The sequence below is a fragment of the Neocloeon triangulifer genome, unplaced genomic scaffold (genome assembly GCF_031216515.1).
Source record: "Neocloeon triangulifer isolate White Clay Creek 2 clone unplaced genomic scaffold, ASM3121651v1 ptg000014l, whole genome shotgun sequence".
Lineage (NCBI taxonomy): Eukaryota > Metazoa > Arthropoda > Insecta > Ephemeroptera > Baetidae > Neocloeon > Neocloeon triangulifer.
This window is the reverse complement of record NW_026775556.1, coordinates 5,150,756-5,172,612: the sequence shown is the minus strand read 5'-3', so window position 1 is coordinate 5,172,612 and position 21,857 is coordinate 5,150,756. Positions and strand designations below refer to the sequence as shown.

At 35.5% G+C, this 21,857-nt stretch overlaps 3 protein-coding genes across 3 annotated transcripts in view; 2 read left to right on the top strand and 1 right to left on the bottom strand.

Annotated features, from left to right (window-relative positions):
- LOC132200343 (delta-sarcoglycan-like) overlaps window positions 1-21,857 on the bottom strand; it is a 58,596-nt gene that overhangs the window by 32,958 nt on the left and 3,781 nt on the right. The gene's annotated exons all lie outside the window — the stretch shown is intronic.
- LOC132200924 (uncharacterized) lies at window positions 2,966-4,180 on the top strand. Its single transcript, XM_059626713.1, has 5 exons — window positions 2,966-3,158; window positions 3,219-3,246; window positions 3,304-3,359; window positions 3,412-3,523; window positions 3,581-4,180. The coding sequence occupies exons 1-5, from the start codon at window positions 2,991-2,993 to the stop codon at window positions 3,793-3,795; spliced, it is 579 nt and encodes a 192-aa protein (XP_059482696.1). The 5' UTR covers window positions 2,966-2,990; the 3' UTR covers window positions 3,796-4,180.
- On the top strand, window positions 7,696-21,335 carry LOC132200925 (delta-sarcoglycan). Its single transcript, XM_059626714.1, has 6 exons — window positions 7,696-7,762; window positions 18,472-18,619; window positions 19,676-19,865; window positions 19,928-20,114; window positions 20,310-20,433; window positions 20,644-21,335. Exons 1-6 carry the CDS (start codon window positions 7,746-7,748, stop codon window positions 20,818-20,820), a joined length of 843 nt encoding a protein of 280 aa, XP_059482697.1. The 5' UTR covers window positions 7,696-7,745; the 3' UTR covers window positions 20,821-21,335.

The window sequence follows — 21,857 nt, the reverse complement described above, 5'->3', positions numbered from 1 at the left end:
AGAAACGCGGCGGTCGCGCGGTGAGCGATGGTGCGCAGGTGAGGTCAGTGTGCGGACATTTGTAATCGTTAGCGCGCCTAATGGGGTTGGAATAATAAATTTATTGCGATGTAATAATGGAGTCACACGGGCTGCATTATTAGAGGGCCGCATGCTGCGATCTTCCGCCAAAGAGAATCAGAGGGGGAGTCGAAAGGGAGAAAGGTCTTTTATTTTTTGATATTGATCGCGCGGCATATTGTTCAAAGAAAAGAGATCCTCTTACACAGGTAATCCGCTCAGGAACCCATTTCTGTCCTTCTTTAAAGTTGTTTTCTACTCGAAAACACCGCCTAATGCCGACACACTCGGAAACAGTCCTTTCTCTCGGCGCTGCTTTCAACCCTCCGCCGCGCACCCACCCTCCAATCCTGCACGCTTTTTATTTTATTGAGCCCCCTTCGACGCGTCTTTCTCTCTCTCGCGCTCTAAATATTCAAATTGCATCCACGAGAGCGCCTAATATGCGCACGGGAGCGAGGGTTGTTTTGGGCTAAAGGGGCTTGTGATGCACGTTGGGGATCTGATTTGGTTGCAATTTGCAGAAAATGGTATTTTTGCCCTTTCAGAAATAAAATGCGGTGGGAAGAGAGTGTCGCGCTAGAAATTATGTGAAAATAATGGGAAATTCTCCCGAGATAGCATTGCTTTAAATGGGATGATACCTCAAGTAAATAACCTAAATATAAAAACTATCAAGTAAATGATCATGTTAATATTTTTTTTTTAAATTCATGAAATCACAGTTTTTGAAATTCGTGAACTCATATTTCTTAAATTCATGAATTCATTGTGGAGACACATTTTTTTTAAAAATTCAATAAATTACGTTTTTTTATTTAAATTCATGAAATCACATTTTTTTTTGTCATTCCGATTATGTAAAAATATTTTTCAAAATTGAAAGTAAAAGCAAGTTGTTGTTGAAACATTGCATTTGCAGAAAAATACTCATTCTTATCATTATCATATTCAAATTCTCAGAAGTTGCTTGATTGTAAAATTTCTCAGAAGTCAAAACTGCTTCATCAAATAGTCCTACAGTGAGGCAAAAAGATTAAAAAATCTATATAATTGCATAAAATATTACATCTAAAATTTACATTCAAACAGTGTCCACCTTTTTGGATTTTCAAAATTTATCGGAAATTGGAAAATTCTCAATTTTTTTTCTTCTTTTCTCTCCATCATGAGTTCCCATGTTTCGGAGGCGAACAAGGCTGATTTGCAAGAAGGGCTGGCGAGACTGCAGCCTCGCCTAATGAAATTCCGATGCCACCATAATTCACCGGCATTTATGAAAAGCACCGACGACGAATTCCTCTCTCTCACTCGCCTACATGTGCAACAATCGTCTCTGTGCAGCCTCCGCCCAGCTCTTGGAACGGAAGGCTTCTCTTGCTACTTTGTCTCTTCGGCTGATCGAAAATATTTTATGCATGAAATACCAAGCCCGACATACAAAAAGAAAGAACAACGACCGCAATTCGTCTTCCTGCACGCCGCCTCACAAAATTTATTATTTCTACGCGCATCGAGCGCCGATCTTGTGAAAAATGAAGAATTGGGGTCAAAAATGCTAATTTGGGTTGCGGGTTTTTTATTTATGGCACGTCTATCTGCCGCAAAGACGTTAAAGTGGCTTATCTTTCCCTTTAGTCTAACAACGTATTTAATTTAATATGTCAATTGAGGATTATCTGGAAGCGATTAGCGTCAAAGAATCGACAATTTTTCTTAGTTTTGCCATTTATTAACAGAGACTGCAATTCTTTGTACCGATCAAGGTGAAAAAATATGTGCGTCAAGCCAATATTGCGATTTAAAGTCTAACAATAAGGATGTGGATTTTGTTCAATTGAAGATAGGATCTTATCAAAATAATACTGCGTAAAAAATAATTCATCAGAAAAAATTAAAAATTTAAACTATTAGAAGTTTATGCTAAAAAGAGATGACAGGAAATATTGCTGTTCTCTGTTAAAAATAATGGGGCTAAAATTGAATTTTTTACTACCTATAGTCTAAATCTTGTTCAGCTTTAAAAATTAGGAATACAATTTATTATTTCCATATGCATAATTAAAAGTAAAAAAATTATTTTTAATGAAATTTAGGAAGCGAGAACAACTTAAACTTTCTGTTCTGCTTCAGTTATATTATATCCTTATATCTTTTAACCTACTCTTTAAATAATTATTATGATAGATTTTGTTGACTGTAAAAAGTTAAATTAGATTTTTATATTATTAATTTTAACAACTCTTATTAAAAATTATTGTCCATAAACTCTACTTTAAAATTGTTGTTTTCATTCTTAGCTCTACGTCTTTGCAATATTGACAAGACGAGTCCAGTAATTTCACCAGCATAATTGCCATAATCAATAAATCCAAATCTATCATGCGCTGCTGTTTTCAGCAAAACAATCTATGAATATGAACTCGCTCTCCACGTTAGCGAAATATCAGATCGAATGCCTCAAATTTCACTGCATCCATCATGCAAAATTGCTTATAACAATCAATATTATCTAATATCTGTGTAATTGCACAACAGAAATCAATTTGATCACCTCTTCATTCCTATATGGCAATACAAGTCAAAACCCTTTATCTTTTTTGTAACCGGAATAACTGGATTGCAATTTCATAAAGATTTTTAACCTGATTAAATGCAGAGCAATATACAAAAAGCGGTAGGGTAATCCCATTATAAACGATCAAGATTAATCAGCAAACATTGATAATCTGCCGGCTTTTATTACTTGCAATATGAATTCCAGGAAGTACGCAAGTCTACTACATTTTTATTCGTTCTGACCTACAAATGAATATTCCTTTGCAGTTCTTATCTCTAGACAAGATTATCTTCTGCTTAATAAATAGAGTTAACCGAAATTAAAATTAATCCATTCACGATTGAAAACTCCGTCGGTAAACTTGAGAACGATGAGAGCAATTTTTGCCTTGGTTTTTATTTTTGCAGTGGTGTCCGCCTTGCCAAAGAGAAAAGAGGGATGTGCGGTAGTTACCTCAACAACCACCACTCCAAGACCAACGACAACCCTAAAACCGGAAGACGTGGCTTGTGATCTTGAAACTCCTTTGGTTCGAAACGTAAGCAACATAACTTATTTAATAATTAAGTAAAAAAAAATAATAATAAAAAACCTTTAGAGCAATGCCGTAGACTGCAGTATTTCAGGTAAGGAGCAAAAATAAATTAAATTCCATAACAAAACAAATAACTATTTTTTAACAGGGAAGAATTTGACTTTGACAACCATGAAAAGTGGAGTGTTCCACTTTAATACAAGTGTAAAATTATTAAATTACATTAAATAAAAATTTTATATTAAGTTTATGGTAGGTTTGGATGACATGGTGTGAGGCTTACAATTTTTGCAAGGCCAACGACATGCAACTGGCACACCTTTACAACAGGACAATGCTGCGCGATGTGTTTGACAATTATTCACGTGGTGAGGGCCAGACCGTCAGAAATTTATGGTTGAATTTCTAAAATAAGTAATTAACAGCTTTCCACTCTTGGATTGGGTCCTCTGACAAAGGACGTGCGGCCGGCGACTTCAGATGGACGAGTGGCGAATTGGTGGATCCTGCTTTGTGGCTCTTTGGATATCTCCCTGACACTGTCAACTGCGGAGCTCTTTGTGCACCAAGCGACTTGCATCCTTTCAACTGTATGGATCGGAAAGGCCTCATCTGCCAGGTGCCACCGCACTGCTTTTAAACTAAATGATATTAATGTTGGTTCTGTTTTAAGCGTCAGAAAATGCAAATTTTGCCATTTATTTAAGAACTTGATAGATCTTTGTGAAACGCTTTGAACGGTTTTTAGAAAACTATTTTTGAACAAAATTTTATACAGTTATTGACGTAAAAGCTTGTTTGGCTGCCGTTTGAATACTTTCATCCAAAAATACTATTGTAAAAAAAAACCTTTGAGGAAATTCTTAAAAGTCTATGAAGGATCATCATTGTACATATCTTTTTATTTTTCAAATCCGTGAGCAATAATTAGTTTCACATGTTTGACTGAACTTTTTTCCCGATAATTTTTTAAAGTTGCTTGAGAAATTTGATCTTTTATGATACATCTATTTAACTTAAGTCATCCCGAAAAATTAATTTATTAAATAAATTTTGGTCTAAAACAAAATCTTTGTTTTCATTAATTCTTTATCCTGCCTTTAAAAAGAGAACAAAGAGAAGTTTATGAAGAAACCTTCAAAGCAATGCTAAATATATTCGTAAAAGAACTTAATTTTGGGAGCGCAGCTCAAATGGCCTTTGTTTCCGCCAGCAGTGTTGAATGAAATTGGAGCTGACACAGTATGACAGGGTTTTCAATTTCACTCTCCGGTCGGCGAGCGTGAATTCCGACACTGCTAATTGCACGGCCCATTTTGAGGCTTAGTTTTTTGGCAAACGGTAATTGGAGAACGGTCGGCGATTTTTCATCCCTGCTTTGTTCCCTCTCGCTGTCCGCGTGCTTTGCTTCATTCCACTCGGCACCAGCATAGTTTATCAAAGATGAAGAGTTGTGTGAAATATGAATTAATTATTAACTCTATTCAAACGGAACCTTACTTCAAGGAACGTATACAAAATAGAAAGGATTTAATCGATCTATAATTGAAATCTTTATAGTATAATATTAATTAAAATGTAAAATAGTAAAAATTAAAAAAAGAGGGAGATACATTTGATTGAACTAATTATTAATTGTGGTCAAGAGTTGTTCGTTTTCAGAATTTGAGCAGCGTCTTTTACTCACTCAAGTTTAAAACTTGCCATATATTTCAAATCAAAGGATTAAAAAAAACTGAAAGGTTTATTGGAGCAGATTTTATTGATCTGTAGACGACCAATTTTGAAAAAGCGATAAATCACAAATTTTTTCGCACCCTAAATTAGCCGAATTGCCAAGCAAAAAGACATTTGTTGAAAATAAGAAAAACGATACAAACAAAAAGCGACCTGCGACAATTTTTGAATTAAAAAAAAAAAATCAATAACTGATTAATTGGGTCGTGCATTTTTCTTTGGTTGGTATGATGGAATAATCTATTAAATATTTCAACATGCCAAAGTTCAACAGAGCGAAAGGACTTTTGATTAGATCTCAACTATGATGAGCAAGTGCAGTGAAATCACTAATCAAATTCACAATTACTACGGGTGAAAATTAATTAAATTACGGGGAAGAAAAGCACACACACTCGTGCATTGCATAATACATGTGCGAAAATGCTAATTACAACAAGACGGAATACAATAACGGGGCGAGCAATAACAATGTACACGAGGCACAAACAAGCGCGGAATTTGCACAAGGCAGGTATACGTGCATAATCGGTGGGCGATGAATGAGGCGAATGAATGAGCCATCGGGCCAATCAATAGGCAACATCAAAGGGCGCGCGCGTTCACGCTCCACCTGACAACTTTAATAAATTTCACCAGCACCGATTTTTAATTAAGCTGAAAGTCTAGCGGATTGAATTATGGCGCTATTGAAACATTATCGCGGCTGTCTTTTTAATTGCTTCCTGCCGCGCACAATAAATTCCCGCTCGGAGGATCTTCTCCGTCGACATTTGCAAGCCAATTGCTCCCCGGGGGCGGCTCGTTGCTTGTCTTTCTGTCTCGCCGAGATGCACCCAGAAATGGCACTTAAAAAGGTTAACTGCCTCCCGGCCCGATATCGATCGACGCTCGATTTTCGACTGTAGTCGTACGGCCGCAGGTGAAGTCTCGAGAAATCGCATTTGACCCACTCAGACTTGATGCGAGCGGAACTTTGTTTTGATCAAAGTGACTACTCTCGCGGTGTCATTCGATTTTGGCACCTGCGACGTTTTAAGTCGAACGACAAAACGGGGTAGAATTTAAAGAATTTTCGGTATTACTTCTGCTTGTTTTAAGTTTGAAGTGAACTTGCGAGTACTGTATTCATTTTCTTGGCAGCTAACTTTTTACTTCTTAAAAATTATTGGCAATCCTACTCAAAAATATAATAATATAAAATTTCCAAAATTGATTATTGTTGTTGTTTATTCTTCACAAATCAAGTCAAATGGGAAAAAATTACAAAATTTGTGCACCAAACGACTTGCGTCCTTTCGACTGTATGGATCGGAAAGGCGTCATTTGCCAGGTGCCACCGTACTGCTTTGAACCTATCTGATATTTTGTCGCTTGAATTTTAGGTATTAAAAATTGCCTCTCCCACTTGATTGGACTATTTTTTTTTTCAATATTTTTTCTCTTAAATACAATTGTCTCACTGGTCTCACTACCATCAATAAAAGATGATATAAGGTTCAGTAATAAATATTATTAATTTAAAAATGTGAATAAATTAATTCATTACATTGAAATTATTTCAATCAAGATAATTTTCAATCAATTTAGAAGCTACATTGCAAAATTTTACGCGCATTAAGCAAGAGAAATTCATTTGTAAATTATTTCGCCATTATTTTTATGATTATTTATTCCAAATTTACCAGACCACCGTCTTATTCATAATCTAATAAATTAAACTAACAAAGACACTTTGAAACTGAATTAGATTCAAATTCCTGGTAATTTTCTAATTTTAAACGAAGCACAGGGCCATAAAATAAAATTACCCTCAGGACCATAAGTTTGATCTGCGCCTTAACCATTAATATAACAACGCAAGGTATGCCAATTGCAGGCTAAACATGGTAACTTTGCAAATTTCCGCCGGCCTGCTCGCTCTCCGCGCGCCGAGACACGATAATAAATACATAATTCAGCAGCCGACCATAAATTAGCCACAAGAGGCGCACTACACAACACGAGAGCGAGCTAAGTAGGCGCCGTTATGCAGCATGCTCGACCGCCGAGTACAACCGGTTGCCTACTCAGCGCCTGTAGATAAATCACCCCCGAGAAGCCAGTGAGGTTTTGTTGGTCGAGGTGTAACAACCATCGTTTGATGGCACATCAAGAGTTGATGTAGAGCACTTCATTTTTTTAACTACTTGTTATCTATAAATAAAATATAAAGTTTAGAATTTTTGCAACTTCTAATTAGTCATATGTATCAATAATTTCTGACTCGCTGAAAACAATTTAAAAAAATCAAATGCAAAATTTGCTCCAAATGTTTTCTCCAAAAAAACTCTCAATCTCGCTCGGCAATGCTCTTTCATAATGGTTTGCTTGTTTCAGTAAAAATTTAAAGATAAAAACAATGTGATATTCGCCGCATAAACAAAATATATTCAAAGAGTCTACATCATAAATAATCCAAAAAATTCAATAAGTTAAAATTTTGTGTTTACCCACTTTTTACGTGATTACACCTGAAAAATTTGATTTCAATTATAAAAGATACAAAAATTTAACTTTGAAGTGCATAATGAAATGAGGTGCGTGTCCGAGTAGATAAATTACTCGCACTTTTGTCAGTGCCAAAATTTGCGATTCGTGGCGCGTGCCGAAAGTAAAGTGAGCCTCATTTCCGGCGTGTCCACGTGAGCGGGGCGGGACGGTGGTCCGATTGGCCCTGGTCGCGCCCGCGTGGCTCTCAGGGTGCCGCCGAGGGTGGAGCGGCAACTCTTTGATGTCTCGTGAAGCGTCAGTGGCAGCCGCGGCGCCGCACAGAGCGCACACTGCGTGCGGCGCCACACTCCAGCAGCCCGCATGGACTCGCAACACAGGTGAGACAACACATCACGCCTCACATAACACCTCAAATTTGTGGACGTTTTCATATTCTGATCAATATACGATGCATCGGATTAGTCAATATTTTTATTCTAAATTGTTTATAAATACATTTTTTAAGTTCAATCCAGCTCAATCAAAAATTAACATATCACATTATTTCTAGTTTTGTGGTGGCTTGAAAAAAAAAACTGAAAAAGGTTTCGGGATCTATCATATTTTATAAATGTAAATTTATAGCAATTTTTATAGGATATTCCTTTGTATATTAGTAAACATAATTGTGAATTTTTCAATTCATATTATCTCTCATTAGTCATTGTGTTGATTTCTTCTTCAAATATCATTATCAATGTATAACATGCTTATCATCGTAAAAATATTATGTAGTTGAAATGCTGGTCTTAATTATCTAGCAGAGAATTGGCATTTTTAATAAATACTTTTTTTCTTTTAAATTGCCAAAATACACAAAAATGAAGCATAAAATTTGAATAAAATTTAATGTTAAATTAATATATAGCATTAAATGCATTAACTCTAAAATTAATTTTTAAAGTAACAAATTATTAAAATAAAATAATTATTTAAGCTGTTTTTAATATACATATTATACAAATTGCGTGCTAAAACTAAAAAACTTTTAATTAGTTTCTTAATGTGTAATGTCATCGAAAATATCGAAATAATTGAAAAGGTGGTTTTGTATGCTATTGTAAGGAAAAAAGGCTTTAGTTTTCTGCAATTATAGCTGGAAAACTGGCCAATTGATTTTAAAAATTCATCAGCAAATTCTAGATTTTGAAATGAACATATTTTACATTATAATATATTAAGATAAAACAAAAGTGTTATTTTAATTTACTCAGACTAAGTGGATCATTTTGTTTCTTAAAATGATTTCAGCACAGTTTTGAAATAGAAATTTGTTGGGTTTTGGTAAATAAAATTATTTGCAACCAAAAGGCAAACCAAATTCTAACAGAGTTAAAAAAAAAAGGTAAATAGGTGGCTTTTAGCCAAAAGAGTACACAAGCTCGAAAGTTTCAATTATAATTTCAATGGTACAAGTTTCAGCATATATTGTTTATTTTCACTTATGAGTGCAAATAGATTACTTCGCTGATTACCAATTTTCCCTCACCTCACCTAGCTTCAGAATTGTGTAAATTGCTCAATAGCCTATGTTAGCAGAAAATGTTGGTTTGGTTCAACGATGCTCATTTTGACCGTGTTCAAAAATGAGTGACAAATCCTCTGAGCACTTTTGCGACACTAAGAATGAGAAATATTATATCGTGCTCAGCTATTTTGCCAGATAAAAAGACACTCGTAGAAAAAAGCAAAAAGGTGTCCCGGTTGATTTATTCTGGAGGCAGCGCTTTCAAATAAAAATGCTAATGGACGCGACACACACATACACACGCGGCCTTTATTTACGAGCGGCCCTTTCTTTCCCTTTTTACCTGGCGCGTCTCGTTATTATTTGCAGCTCGGCCTGCGCTGCTTAATTCCATCTGTTTTGGGCTAAACTGCGCGGCGCCTTCCGCCCCGAGTCGCCTTTAATTTGCCCTCACTGCCGCGCGCCTCCACGTACACAATGTGCACTTTGTCTCTGCAGACAATTATCGCTGCCGTAATTGACCCGGCTGCCTTGTTCCGCACCGAAATCCCTTAAGAACGTGCGCTTGATTTAGCCTCCGTGTTTTTCTTGCGCTGAATTTATTTCCTCCTCCTGTACGACACTAAAAAAAATCTAATTTGTAGCATCGCTTGTGATGGAATCTTTTCTTTAGTTTAAAAATTCTGCTCAAATGACGTACAATTTTATTAATTTAAGTAATAAAAAATAGATTTAATGTTAATGTTAAACGACCAAAATCACCAAATGAAAAAGCACTAATCAAGCATTTTGAAGCTGAAAAATCACTAAAACAGACTTAATTATTCAAATTATTTATGGCTTTTGGAATTAAATTTTTCCACAGTTCTGACTGAATTTTCACAATTTTTAACTTTTAATGTTATCATGTAATGTAACAATTTTCTATTTTTTGCCTCACAAAAGCACACCAATAATCTCAAAGATACGTTTAGATTAATTTAAACATATCCAGGTTTATTTGTACGAGATGCAGAACAATCTAATTGTAAGTGTTCAAATTCAAGCAGGCGCTAATCTTGCCAAAAAAAAAACACTCTTTGCAGAAATTCACATTAATGAAATTCGGGGTTTCCTCTTTTATTAGCTACTTTAATTCTGTAGCCAAATAAAGGCCTAAAAATGACAAAATAAACGAAAGAAGACGAAAAAAAAAATTCTCTTATTTTTCCTACAAAACTGAATGTGATTTCAATTTCTGCCTGGACCAAAAACCAGAGTTAATATATCCCTGTAATTTTGAATTTAATAATTTGAAGTTATTCGCAATAAAATTTTTCTTAAAATTAGACGAAAATAGAATTATAAGATACATTTCCTCCAAAGAGTTGTTGATGTTCCTTGCAAAGAAATCAATAAAAAAACTGCCCCATCAAAATTTATAAATATTTTTTCCATTAAGAACAATTATTATTTTATTTATTTGTAAATTTTTCCTCGGCAATTTTTATTTTTTTTATTATTCTTGCTGATTAATTTAATTTGCAGTCACAATGATTCAGCAGCCTGTCATCACTGGCAGTCTGAATGTCAAATACGCAATTCATCCGTCCAGTTGCACCGCCTTAATTAATGTACATAATTAACGCCCCGAGTGCATATCGCGATCAGCACTGAGGCACGCACACCGTACGTATAATTGCGGGCGTGCCTCGAACTCTCGTCGTCGTCTCGAACCGCGCATTTATACTCTCGCAAAGAAAATGAAGCCGCGCCGCGTCCTCTCGCTATGCTGCATGTACTGTTAAAAGTAATCGTGTTACACGCCACGTTAATAATTAAAACGCTATTCGGCGACGACACACACACACCACGTAGATCTCTCGCCTCGTCAAATGAGCCGCCGCTCGTCTCGCGCTAATAAAATAATAACCCGGCCTAGGTTATTCGGCACCACTCAAACGTGTGATGCGAGAGAAGGAGAAGCGCCATTCATGTGAGCGGGGCCCTTTCACTCGGTGATTGCAAATGTACATGTGTGCGAATAAATACACACATATCACGTTTGTATCCATCTCTATACTCCGATGGTGAAAGTCTGTTTGTATCAATTTGTAAACACAGCCGCAAGGATATTTGTTCTGTCTCGTTTCCATTTAATGAATGAAAACAATTATAAATTTATTTTGTAAATTTTTATACGTGAGGCTTTGAAAATAAACTAAGCATACTTTATTCCAAATTTAATGTTTCGTAATTGAATTCAGTTTATTCATTAATGTTTGTTGATAATATCACCGCGTAATTTCATCCCAAAGAAACCATTCATAAATTAAAAACAAACGAGAGCGAAAAAAAATTAATTTAATTGGTGCATTAAAATTTTCCTGCAAGTTTTGAATTAAAAAATCTATTTTATCTTCAGATTTTATATCAAATAATATTCATTTTAAACTACAAACTTTGATCACATTTTGCTACTCCAAACAAGAGTTTTAGGATGTTATTTTATTTATAAAATAGGCGAATATGGTTACAATTGAAAATTTAAACACACATTGTTAATTCCGAACTTTAAATAGCAAAAATGATAAATATTTAATCACTAATCGTTGCACACGCCATAATCAATTTTCACAACGCTCTTTTCAGCTTTGAACGTATTACATATGACTATTAATTTTATTTTATCTGATCATGTTTTACTTTTGAACCAGAAACCTTAAGTTTTCTTAAACATGTTAATAATTGCAGTGTAATAAACTTGTTCAAAACTCTGACGTTCGTGGCCCCCTCATCGCTTTTCTGGCACACACACCATTTCACCCTTCCTTCCCGTAATATCAAACAGCTCGCCAACACGTTCACTTTTAAAAGTTGAAAATCGAAATTTCCACGCGCCACTCACGCAAAATTATTTTTCCGCGCTCTCCTCTGCAAACGTCATATTTGGTGGCGTAAAAGACACCCTCCTGCTAACGACGTACAAGAATTAATTAAACGCACGCTATTTAGAAACCTATTTTCACATACGATTGGAGAAATATTCTGTATAAATAATTTCGAAGGCAAAAAGATGGGCGGAAATTGCTCCAAATGAAGCGGGAAAGCGAGTTCCGCCACGAATATTGCGAAATTGTTTTTCAAGATAAAAGCGAGGAACGTTGTTTGCTGATGGCAATGTTTAAATTTGCTCTCCTGTCACCCAATTAAAAGCAATTAGAAGCGACGTCTTCGTTTAGCTGCAGGAATATTCTTTCATTTTGTTAATGGCGTTTATCATTTCCTCCTTCTTCCTTATTTTCATTCCAGGAATATTTACCCAAACACAACATTGGACTAAATTCTACTTGTTTCATTTCTTTTCAGCCACTGATAAAATGTTGAAAATTATCAAATGATTATGAATCATGAAATTATAAGCCACAATTCAAAATTTTTGTGGAAATCCACATTAAATAAATGATTAAAAATTTTAAAATTTTAGATACCATAAATATATAAAAATTCTTGAAAAATTTAAACGTTACTAATATACTCATAAGTGAAAATAAAATTAAATAGAGCTTCTTAAATTTTCTAATTCTAATGAATTTCAAAATATCCGTCGGGGATTTTCGTTTTTAGTTTGAAAACTCTAATTCATATATTAACAAACTAAAATGTTTTAACTAAAATCGGGCAGTATGAGGAAAAGTAATTTTGGTTCATTCAAATGGTTTTGAATCAGGAAATTTGTTTGAGGCAAATACTTTTCGCTGGTGAATGTCATCAACGATCAATCAGTAAAACTTTGCATAATTTAATATTAGACTCACTCCTGTGTGCGTCACAATTAATATTTAACGAATTTTCACTTTGCGATAAAAGCATCTTTCGATTCAATTAAGAAAATGCGCGAATTTTACACGCTGCACAAAGTCTGTTTGCTTTTTAGCCGAAAATATGGTCGGGGTGTCCCTCTCGCAAAACTGATAAATTATTCAGTGGCGCCGCACCGCAAGTGTTTCAATTTGCGCTAATCACTTTTAGCACTCTCTCAAATATGTATCTCTGCGGGCCGGCAAGAGGCTCCAGTGAAAACTTCTTCCACTCTTGTCGTCTCTTGTCCTCTCATACATGAGAAGAAGAAGAAGAAACGCCTGAGTTTTATTTCTGCAGCCGATTCTTGCGCCGTAAAAGCGGCCGGCGATAAAACAAGACAATTAAGGCGAATTGCGCCACTTTTATTGCGCGTGCACTCGGCCCGATTAACACCAAAACGCTCAAACTCATCATTCGTCGGATACATCAGCTCGAATCAAATTCAAAATGACAAAAGCTTGGATCCTTTGAAATCACGTCATTTAAAATCAGACCCTTCAACAAACTTAAATTATTTTATATTAACTTTTAAGATATTTTAAAATTAATGTTGAATAAAGAGTTTTTGTAGCATTTAAATTTTAATAGAGGGGCTCTTCAGATGCATTTTAGTTTATCGTCTTATTTGAATTCGTGATTCTAAAAGTTTGAATAAAAAATGTCTGACTTATTGATTTGAGAAGAATTTACAGGATTTTTATGAACAAAAATCATGGTAGAAAATAAAAAAAGTATTTTGGTTTGTATCCTAAAAAATAATAATAATGAACTTGACCAAATATTTGAAGATACTTTTTTTCCCAAGTAATTTTCTATTTAAAATTGGTTTGAAATAGCCCAGCTGTTGTAAAGAATTTTTCTATTAATAGATAATAGTAATTACTGATCGTAAGATTTTCGAGATTTTCCTATGTTTGTGACCAAATACCATAGAACATCAACATCACAATTTCGTTAATAGAAAATTTCAAGGTACATTAAAAAATTAAATAAAAAGTTGTACCTACCACATAACTACAAAAAAGTTTCTTAAATTTTTATGTCTCTGTCAAATACTAAATTATTTTATTAGTAAAAATTAATAATAAAATTACGTTTGGGTTTGAGAATCTGGAAAACTATTGAGGAATAAATAATTTAATTTCCTAATTATGGACGATAGACGTAACAAAATCGGAACCTGATTAAAAAAAAGATAAGCAATGCTACACAAGACGGAAAAAGCGAGCTAGTTAATAATTTCGTGTAAATTAGAGATATCTATAGACAGATACCTCAAATTAATTTAGATCTAAATTTGTGTATTTCCAAAAAAAAGCACACATTTATAAAGCACAAATTTTTGCAATTAAAATTCGTATTTCTTGAGATGAGTCAAGAATGGTCAAAGAGAAAAAGTTTCGAATATGATTTAAATCCAGAAATACGCCGACTACAAATTAATTAAACATGAATTTATTTGACTCCTCATAAATATAAATTCAGGGCATGCCTTTGAAATACACTTTGCATTCGCGATTCGGGTTGAAATTTATGCGACCGCCGGCGGCAGCAATATGGAGCGAAGGGGATCCCTGCGGCTTTTTTCAATTACGCCTCTCGTCGGCTGCTGACAATCATCATTTTTCACGGCAACGCACAAACAAAAGTGAGACGTCGCACGGCGCGCACACCCGAGTCAACCTACCCAACACGGAGTCACGCGAGACGGAAACGAAATTATTATTATCATTCACCGTCACCGAGACGACAGCAGCAGTTGGCACCGATAATGCACTCGCAGGAGGGGTGTAATTTTGAATGCACGCCCGGGACCCGACGGCCCTCGAATGGTTTGTCAACCGGCCGGACGCAATACAATGTTGCGTATTGAAAACATGGTTTTTGTTTTATTGGTGTTTGTCGTTCTGCGGTCAGTAGGTCCAAAAATAACCCTTTAGGTGCGAGTTCAGCTCACGTTAAATCATGTTTAAAAGCCAAAAACCTTTCTCTTTATGGCAATATCTGAATTTAATTTCAGTTATGGTAAAAAATTAGAAAAAAAAGAAAAAAGGTAAAATAAATTACTCTTGGAACAGGATTAACATTTTGCAAAACATTTCAAAAATTGGTTATCAAATTCACCCAGAACTAAAATGTTGAATTTTATTGAAAATTAAATACAGGCAATATTGCCAAGATATTAAAAAAAAAGTTTTTTCCTTAATTAAAATGGTAGTGGGAATTGAGTTAATGTTAATTTCTCTTGCTCTTGAGTAATTAACGCAAGTTTCATAATCTGGTGCCGCGTTCGCAGACGACACGCAGACACACGATTGGGCGGTTTGTCTGTCTGCCTGTCTGTCGAGCCGTTTTGGAGCCGCTCCAAGAAGGAACACGATTTTTAGCAGCGCGGCGTTTGTTTTATCGCCGCCCCCGGCCGCTCCAATAAAGGCCAAATCGCTGCAACCGACCCCAAAGATCGCAGCCAAACGCCAGACACTAACTCATTCCGCAATCGTCCACCGCTCTCGCGCTAATAACCGCGCGTAAACGTTGCTTGCTTTTTTTAAATTGGACCAAATTTAACATACAGAGATAAAAATCTAACAAACGGTTCAGTAACACAAAGATATAAATAATTAGATTTTACGTACGTTACTTGATTTAAGTTATTATGACAATTTTATAGAACATATGAAAAAAAAATTTAAATAATTCTTATAAAATTATACATTTTTTTAGATTAAACATTGTATTAGAACCTCATATTGTATAAAGTAAAATAAAAATTGAATAATTCATAGTTTAACAATTTCCTAGTAAAATCTCTAATTTAAATAAATAATATCAAAAGAAAGGAATTTTTAATAATCTTTATATCTATGGAAACAAAAATGACTATATTTAGCTTGATTTGAATTCACTTTTGTTTGACTTTCCACTAGAGTTGTCCTGTTCCAATTTTTACTGAAAACAGCTGCTGAAAAATCAGGTGCACGTCGAGTAATTTATCGTTTGCACTTGGTGATAAATTCATCGAGAGACGCGCGCGCGACGAGCAAACAGTGCGAGATAATTTAATGTGCATTCAGCCTGTCGATTCGGTGATATGCAACCTGCCAGTCATTCCGGCCGAGCGGGCTGCATTCCGAGCAAATCCTCTATATTTCCACGGATGCATTCAACTACTTTTTGTAATGCAACCGGCACGTTTCATGTAGCGATATTTTGCTCTCAAATACAATTAATTACGTGACCTGTATAGAACGTGTGCGGCGACCGGCGGATGGATTTCATGTGTGCGCGCGGCACCAACAGAGTTTTCTTTTGACCTGACGAGTCCGTTCGTTCTCCGCTCTTGGAAAATGCATAAAATGGTATTGGTTTTTTGTGATATTGTGCTGCAACGATCGAGAGCAGCCACACATATCGAGAAATGAGACGGTAGAAAAATAATGGAAGTTTAGACGCGTGCTATGCTTCTTGCTTTTCATGTTCAGTCACATAACCATGAATGAAGAATAAAACAATGGTATCTTATTAAAAAAAGAAAATGGTTAAAATGTGTTTTTGTTAACTCAGTAAATGATTCAATAAGTTTAATATTATTCATTTTATTGTATTAAAAATTTTAAATTTATATTGAAAATTTTAATTTATTTATGTTTAATATTTGCCCATGCCCATAACATTTTTATATTAGATGCGATTAACATTTATCTATATTTAGAAAGAAAATCTCGAATGTCTGATTAACATTGAACTGTCAAGGTGTTTACAATTATTTCAGCTGAATATTTAATATTTTGGTTATAGAGCGTGCACATCTTTATTGATTTTTTTTTTAATTTTAGATTTAATTAAAAACATTAAATGTATACCAATTTTTTGTGTAATGTTTACCTTCTGAAATAAAAATACTTATTTCAGCGTGCTTTTTTAACGACAAAATGTCCCAAATGAATATATTTGGAAAGTGAGAGGACCCGTTGTTAGTGTGACGGTCGTAATTTCAAATTAAAACGTTCGCGTGTTTTACAACTCGTTGACGTTTGAATCGTTCATTCACAACCATAAACGCTCTCCGCCGTCGTTAAAAGCGTGCAAAGTCAACAAGCCATAAAAATCTGGAATTTAATTGTTCTGTACATCGGGCATATTGTATGAGAGAGATATATTTAGAGAAAGGGCGAAAGTTGACGGACAATAAATATGCGTTTAGCTAATCTGCGTGTGCGAGTCATTAAGCACCTGCGTCCCACTGTCACTGTAAAACCGGTCACGCAATAAACAAAACGATTGTTGCGCGAGTTTTGCGCGAATTAAAAGGCTGCAGAGTGGAAAAGTGAGGAGGGCAGGTGTGCCGAGGTCACGCACTCACCCACCCACCCTTAAGCCGGCCCAATAAAAGAACGTGTCTGCACGTCTGAAGATAACAGCCGCAACGGTGTAATCCCCTGGAACACTTTGGCTGCAGGCGTGTCGGCGCCGGCGATGATTGCGGGCCCAAATAAAAGGCCCGAAATGAATTTTTAACCGGCGCGGGCCCCTAATTGATAATCTCGGCGCGCGGCCCGGCCGGGATTACGCCGTTCTTGCTAATTAACTTTTTATCTCTGTACCCTCTCGACGCCCCGAGGACTTTTGTGTTGTCTTTTCACACTTGACGGCCTTTTCCTCTTTTTGCCGCCAGCACGTGAAATTGCGCATTTCGGGCCGAGACCGTTTAAAATTAGGCTTAACGCGCGCGCCGCCCGGGAAAACAACGCGTTTCCCTTTTTCTCTCTCTCGACGACACGCGGACCTAACTTTTTTCAATTAAACTTGCAAAACCTCTTAAGACACACGGAAACCCGTGATAGAAATCGTCTCTCAACTAAATTTTTCAAATCCTCTATTCTCTTCGTTTGCGTCGGATTTAGAATCGGTCTTTTCAGTAGAAATTGCTTGTGCACCTTATTTTCCACCATCTTTATAACGTGTTCAATTTTCGACCAAAAATTTTATGTTCACAATGTGTAAATATTACATTTAAAACATTATCTATAGATTTTTCTAATATTGTTATCTTTATGATTTTATATTTTTACAATTTATTAATTTTTTTTATTGAAGTTTTATGCTTTTTTACCAATTTTTGTACATACTTTAATAATTTTGATCTATATATCGGTGGTTAAGGTATTGTAATACATAGAGCTATAAGAGTAATTAAAACAACAATAAAATTAAAAACAAATCAAATTTTTGCTAAGGAATTTAATTTTAATAAGTTTCAAATCATGCTTATGAATTAAAAACATAAAACTATTCATACCGTTCTAGTATTGCTTTGTAGAAATTACTGGATAATTAAAAAATAAACAAGGACCATCCGAAAACTGGCCCAGGTAACTTTAGCTTTTGGATTGCTCTCAGATGGCACTTGGTCAGAGCTTTGTGCTTTAACAATTGAATTATTTTAATAAAAGAATTCTCATAATTATTTTATGATCAGTAAAAACTTTGATAAAAAAAAACTCCTAAATAAAAACCAAGAAGAAAATAAATTGGTGGGAATCAAAAATTTGTTTTCTTCACAAAATCAAATTTATCAAAATCTTGATAAAAAAAAAAAAAAATAAGAAAGTTAATTAATATAACAATCCATGTTTTACCTTCTAATAGAGTTATTGTTGTTTTTACATATTCATTTGTAAATAATTGTGCAGCTGGGAGACTCGCATCAGATTGTTTTGTGATTTTCCATTTCAGTGAGGACGCAAGAAGCCCAGGGGGCCCGGTGGGCATCTATGGGTGGCGGAAGCGGTGCCTCTACTTGTTGATCGTGGTGCTGGTGGCGGTGGTGATCGTCAATCTGTCGCTCACCCTGTGGCTGCTCAAAGTCATGCAGTTCTCGTCGGTAAGTCCTGAAATTTGTAGAGAGCTAAAGCAGAGAGTGGAAGAGTTTCTCTGCTCTCAAACCCTGGTAATCAAATTAGCCGGCGCACAGCCAGCCAGGATTATTTCATTAGCACAGTTGTCGCCGTGCCGGGCCAACTTCTCCTTGTTTCCGATTAATTAATGCCGAATCAGAATAACAAAGCCTTCCTGCCTGCCGGCCACCGTCGTGCGCGCACGCCAAAGAAACATGCAAATGACCTCGCAGAAACAATAACACAATAATCAGCACAGCGTCTCGCCGCGCGTCCCATTCAAAGGTGCACAACTTTGCTTATTTGTCACCGTGACGGAGCGAGACTTCTTGTGCTGCATTCTTTTTTATTGCCAATTATAATTCAAACAATCAGCAACCAGCTTCATCAAGCTATATAATCCCAAAAAATATGTATATTTTGAGCTTTTTTATAAGCAATTTTTCCAAAAGAAACAAAACTTCTAACAAAATAAAATTCAAATCATTGTTTAGTTTACCAAAAAATACATCAGATGTTTTAAATTTTATAGCTATTGGTATTTAGCGTGAAAAATGCAAGTTATTTATGCCTTTTGTTATTATTGTAGTGAATATTTAAAATAAATTAAATAATGACCTAATACAGATAATGATACATGTTACAAAAAAAAAAGTTCTACGATATTTTTAAATTTAGAAAAAATAATTGAACTTCAAAACTTTTGCTTTGAAATTAGGTTTATTTCATTCACTGTTGTTGAAGTTCCAAAGTTATGCTTTGTTGTAAGCCAGTTTAAGGTTTTTAAATATTCCGAAAACATATAGTACATGTGTTTGCAAGAACAACTGAAATATAAATCTAATGTGTTCAATTTTGTTTCTTATATTCCTGAAAACTGACTAAGAAATGATATTATAACAAGGAAATCAAACCGGCAAAATTTAATGATTTTTGTTTCTCAACCGATTTGAACCATCTTTGTGCTTTTAAATTTAATTTAATTCCAAATTAAAGTGAGTAAGTTCGTGAAATCGCAATTTTTTTCCCTTTTTAATTCGCAGGAAGGCATGGGCAGATTAAAAGTGGTCGATGACGGTCTTCAGCTGCAAGGACGTGCGATGGTGCTGGACTCTTTGATAGCGTCAACAATTCGTTCACGTCCCGGGACACCCATAAGCATAGACTCATCGCACAACTTCTCGGTCAACGCCAGGGACCACTTGGGTCGCACGGTCAGCAGACTTATACTAGGTCAGTTATATTTTTTTAGAATAAACTTGATATTTAACCGTGACTGGGAATTATTTTAAAAGGAAGCGACCAGTTTGAGTGTCTGGCGCGGGGATTCCGAGTCACCGACCCCAAAGGAGAGGTGCTTTTTTCAGCGACGAGAGGGGAGGTTGAAATTAGGGCAGAAACCCTGCGAGTCACCGGAGGGGCGGTTTTCGACGGAAGTGTCCAGACGCCCATGGTTCGGGCCGACTCTGGTTACGAATTGAAGTGAGTATTTAGAATTAATTTGAATTTATTATAGAATGTTTGTTAAAAAAATATACACATGTGTCCAAAAACATGTCATTTGTAAGCTTTCGAATATTGCTAGAAAATTTTAGGCCACACACCAAATAACATTTTGTTCACATTTTTTAAAATTCGTATCCTCGTAACTTGCAATTGTTGTCAATGAATTCTCAGGTTGGAATCTCCAACAAGGTCGCTTCACGTGAAAGCACCTCAGGGTGTCTCAATTGAAGCCCGTGCAGGTGAAATCAGTGCAAATTGCTTGTCGGACATGAAACTCCAGTCCGTTGCAGGCACGGTGAGTTTTCTAACTTTCCTATAAATATTTAAAGGGTTTGAAATCTTTGGAAAAATAAAAATTACTCAAAATACATTTTTCTATCAATAAATTCCTTCAACAATTTATAATTCAATAAATAAAAACATTGTTTTCCTAACGGAAGCCATCGTTTTATGAATAATTTCTATTAAGAAAAAAATTGCATATTGGGTATCTTTTTTAACGCAGGTGCGTCTGGAGGCGGCCAACGTGTTTATGCCAGGGCTTCGGGAGGCGAGCAGGGGCAGCGGACAGAGCAGTCGCGCCACTCAGGACGTCTACCAGTTGTGTGCGTGCGCGAACGGACGCGTTTTCCTCGCGCAACCGGACGTCGCGTGTGCCGCCGACAGCGACGTTTGTCGCTAAATTTCTGCAGCTTACAAACAAAGACCTCTTCCGTCAATTATTATATCAAATGCAAAAGATGCCTCTTATGTGAACGGCTGAAAGAAGTGCAAGTTCTGAAGTGTTTTAAGTCTGGATTTTTTTATTTCAAGTGAGGAAACAAAGTTTTTATTTTTGATCAATTTATTTAAGTCTAGTGTGTATGAATATAGACTGAATTTATTATTAACATATCGTTATATTATCAAAATCATAAATTTGTAAAAATAATAGAATTTCATCAATTTATTTCTTTAATTTGTTAATCTTTGAAAGCTGGATATACATATTATAGAGTTTAGTTTGTTGATGTTTTAGTTAGATGAGGACTGTCTTTCTACTGAAAATTAATTTTGAAATGTATTAAAAAAAGATGGTGCTTAACTCTTCTTTTTTACTGATAAACCTATAAATATTTCCATTTCTCTAATAAGATACACGTTATGTGAAAACTAACACGACGAACCGCTTGTTTTTATGTAAACGCTCGCAATAAATGGAAGTTTTACCAGCGGCAGTTTTCAATATTTTACTTTCATTTCGCCAGCGTGTTTTCTCCTCCACTGGAGCTGTCTGTGTGTTTGCGATCGGCTTCTTCCTTTCTTTTCTTTCAGCCCTCTCCGCAAAATGCGTTTTCTCTGGCAAATCCGCCCGTTCCATTACCAGCGCGCGGTCCCCTCGCTCCTTAAACATTTTTCTCCGCGCCGCCCCAATCAGAGAATGATCTCGTGTTTGCCGACGGGATACGTTTGTAAGTGCCTTGGAACACTTGTTTAAAAGCATCGGCACGATCAATTAGGAAAATATTCCAGCGCCATCCACCCTACGGAATCGTTATAAATATATTGGATTTTCAAAAAGGAAGATTTTTTAGCTTTTAATATTTATATTGTTTCATTAACATGGCTTTCCTATTGTAAATATCAGGTATATATTTTGAAAAACTGTTTTCAATTTTTTTCGCCTTTCTTTTAATTCATGCATCTGTCAAAAAGAAAGAAACTTCAATTGCATCTGAA

Bases quoted from the DNA above. Each gene is read 5' to 3' on its own strand.
- LOC132200924 (XM_059626713.1), top strand. From the start codon at position 2,991: ATGAGAGCAATTTTTGCCTTGGTTTTTATTTTTGCAGTGGTGTCCGCC. The intron at 3,159-3,218 runs GTAAGCAACATA...AAAAACCTTTAG, and splicing joins AAACTCCTTTGGTTCGAAAC to AGCAATGCCGTAGACTGCAG. The intron at 3,247-3,303 runs GTAAGGAGCAAA...ATTTTTTAACAG, and splicing joins CGTAGACTGCAGTATTTCAG to GGAAGAATTTGACTTTGACA.
- LOC132200925 (XM_059626714.1), top strand. The intron at 19,866-19,927 runs GTCAGTTATATT...TTATTTTAAAAG, and splicing joins GGTCAGCAGACTTATACTAG to GAAGCGACCAGTTTGAGTGT. The intron at 20,115-20,309 runs GTGAGTATTTAG...ATGAATTCTCAG, and splicing joins GACTCTGGTTACGAATTGAA to GTTGGAATCTCCAACAAGGT.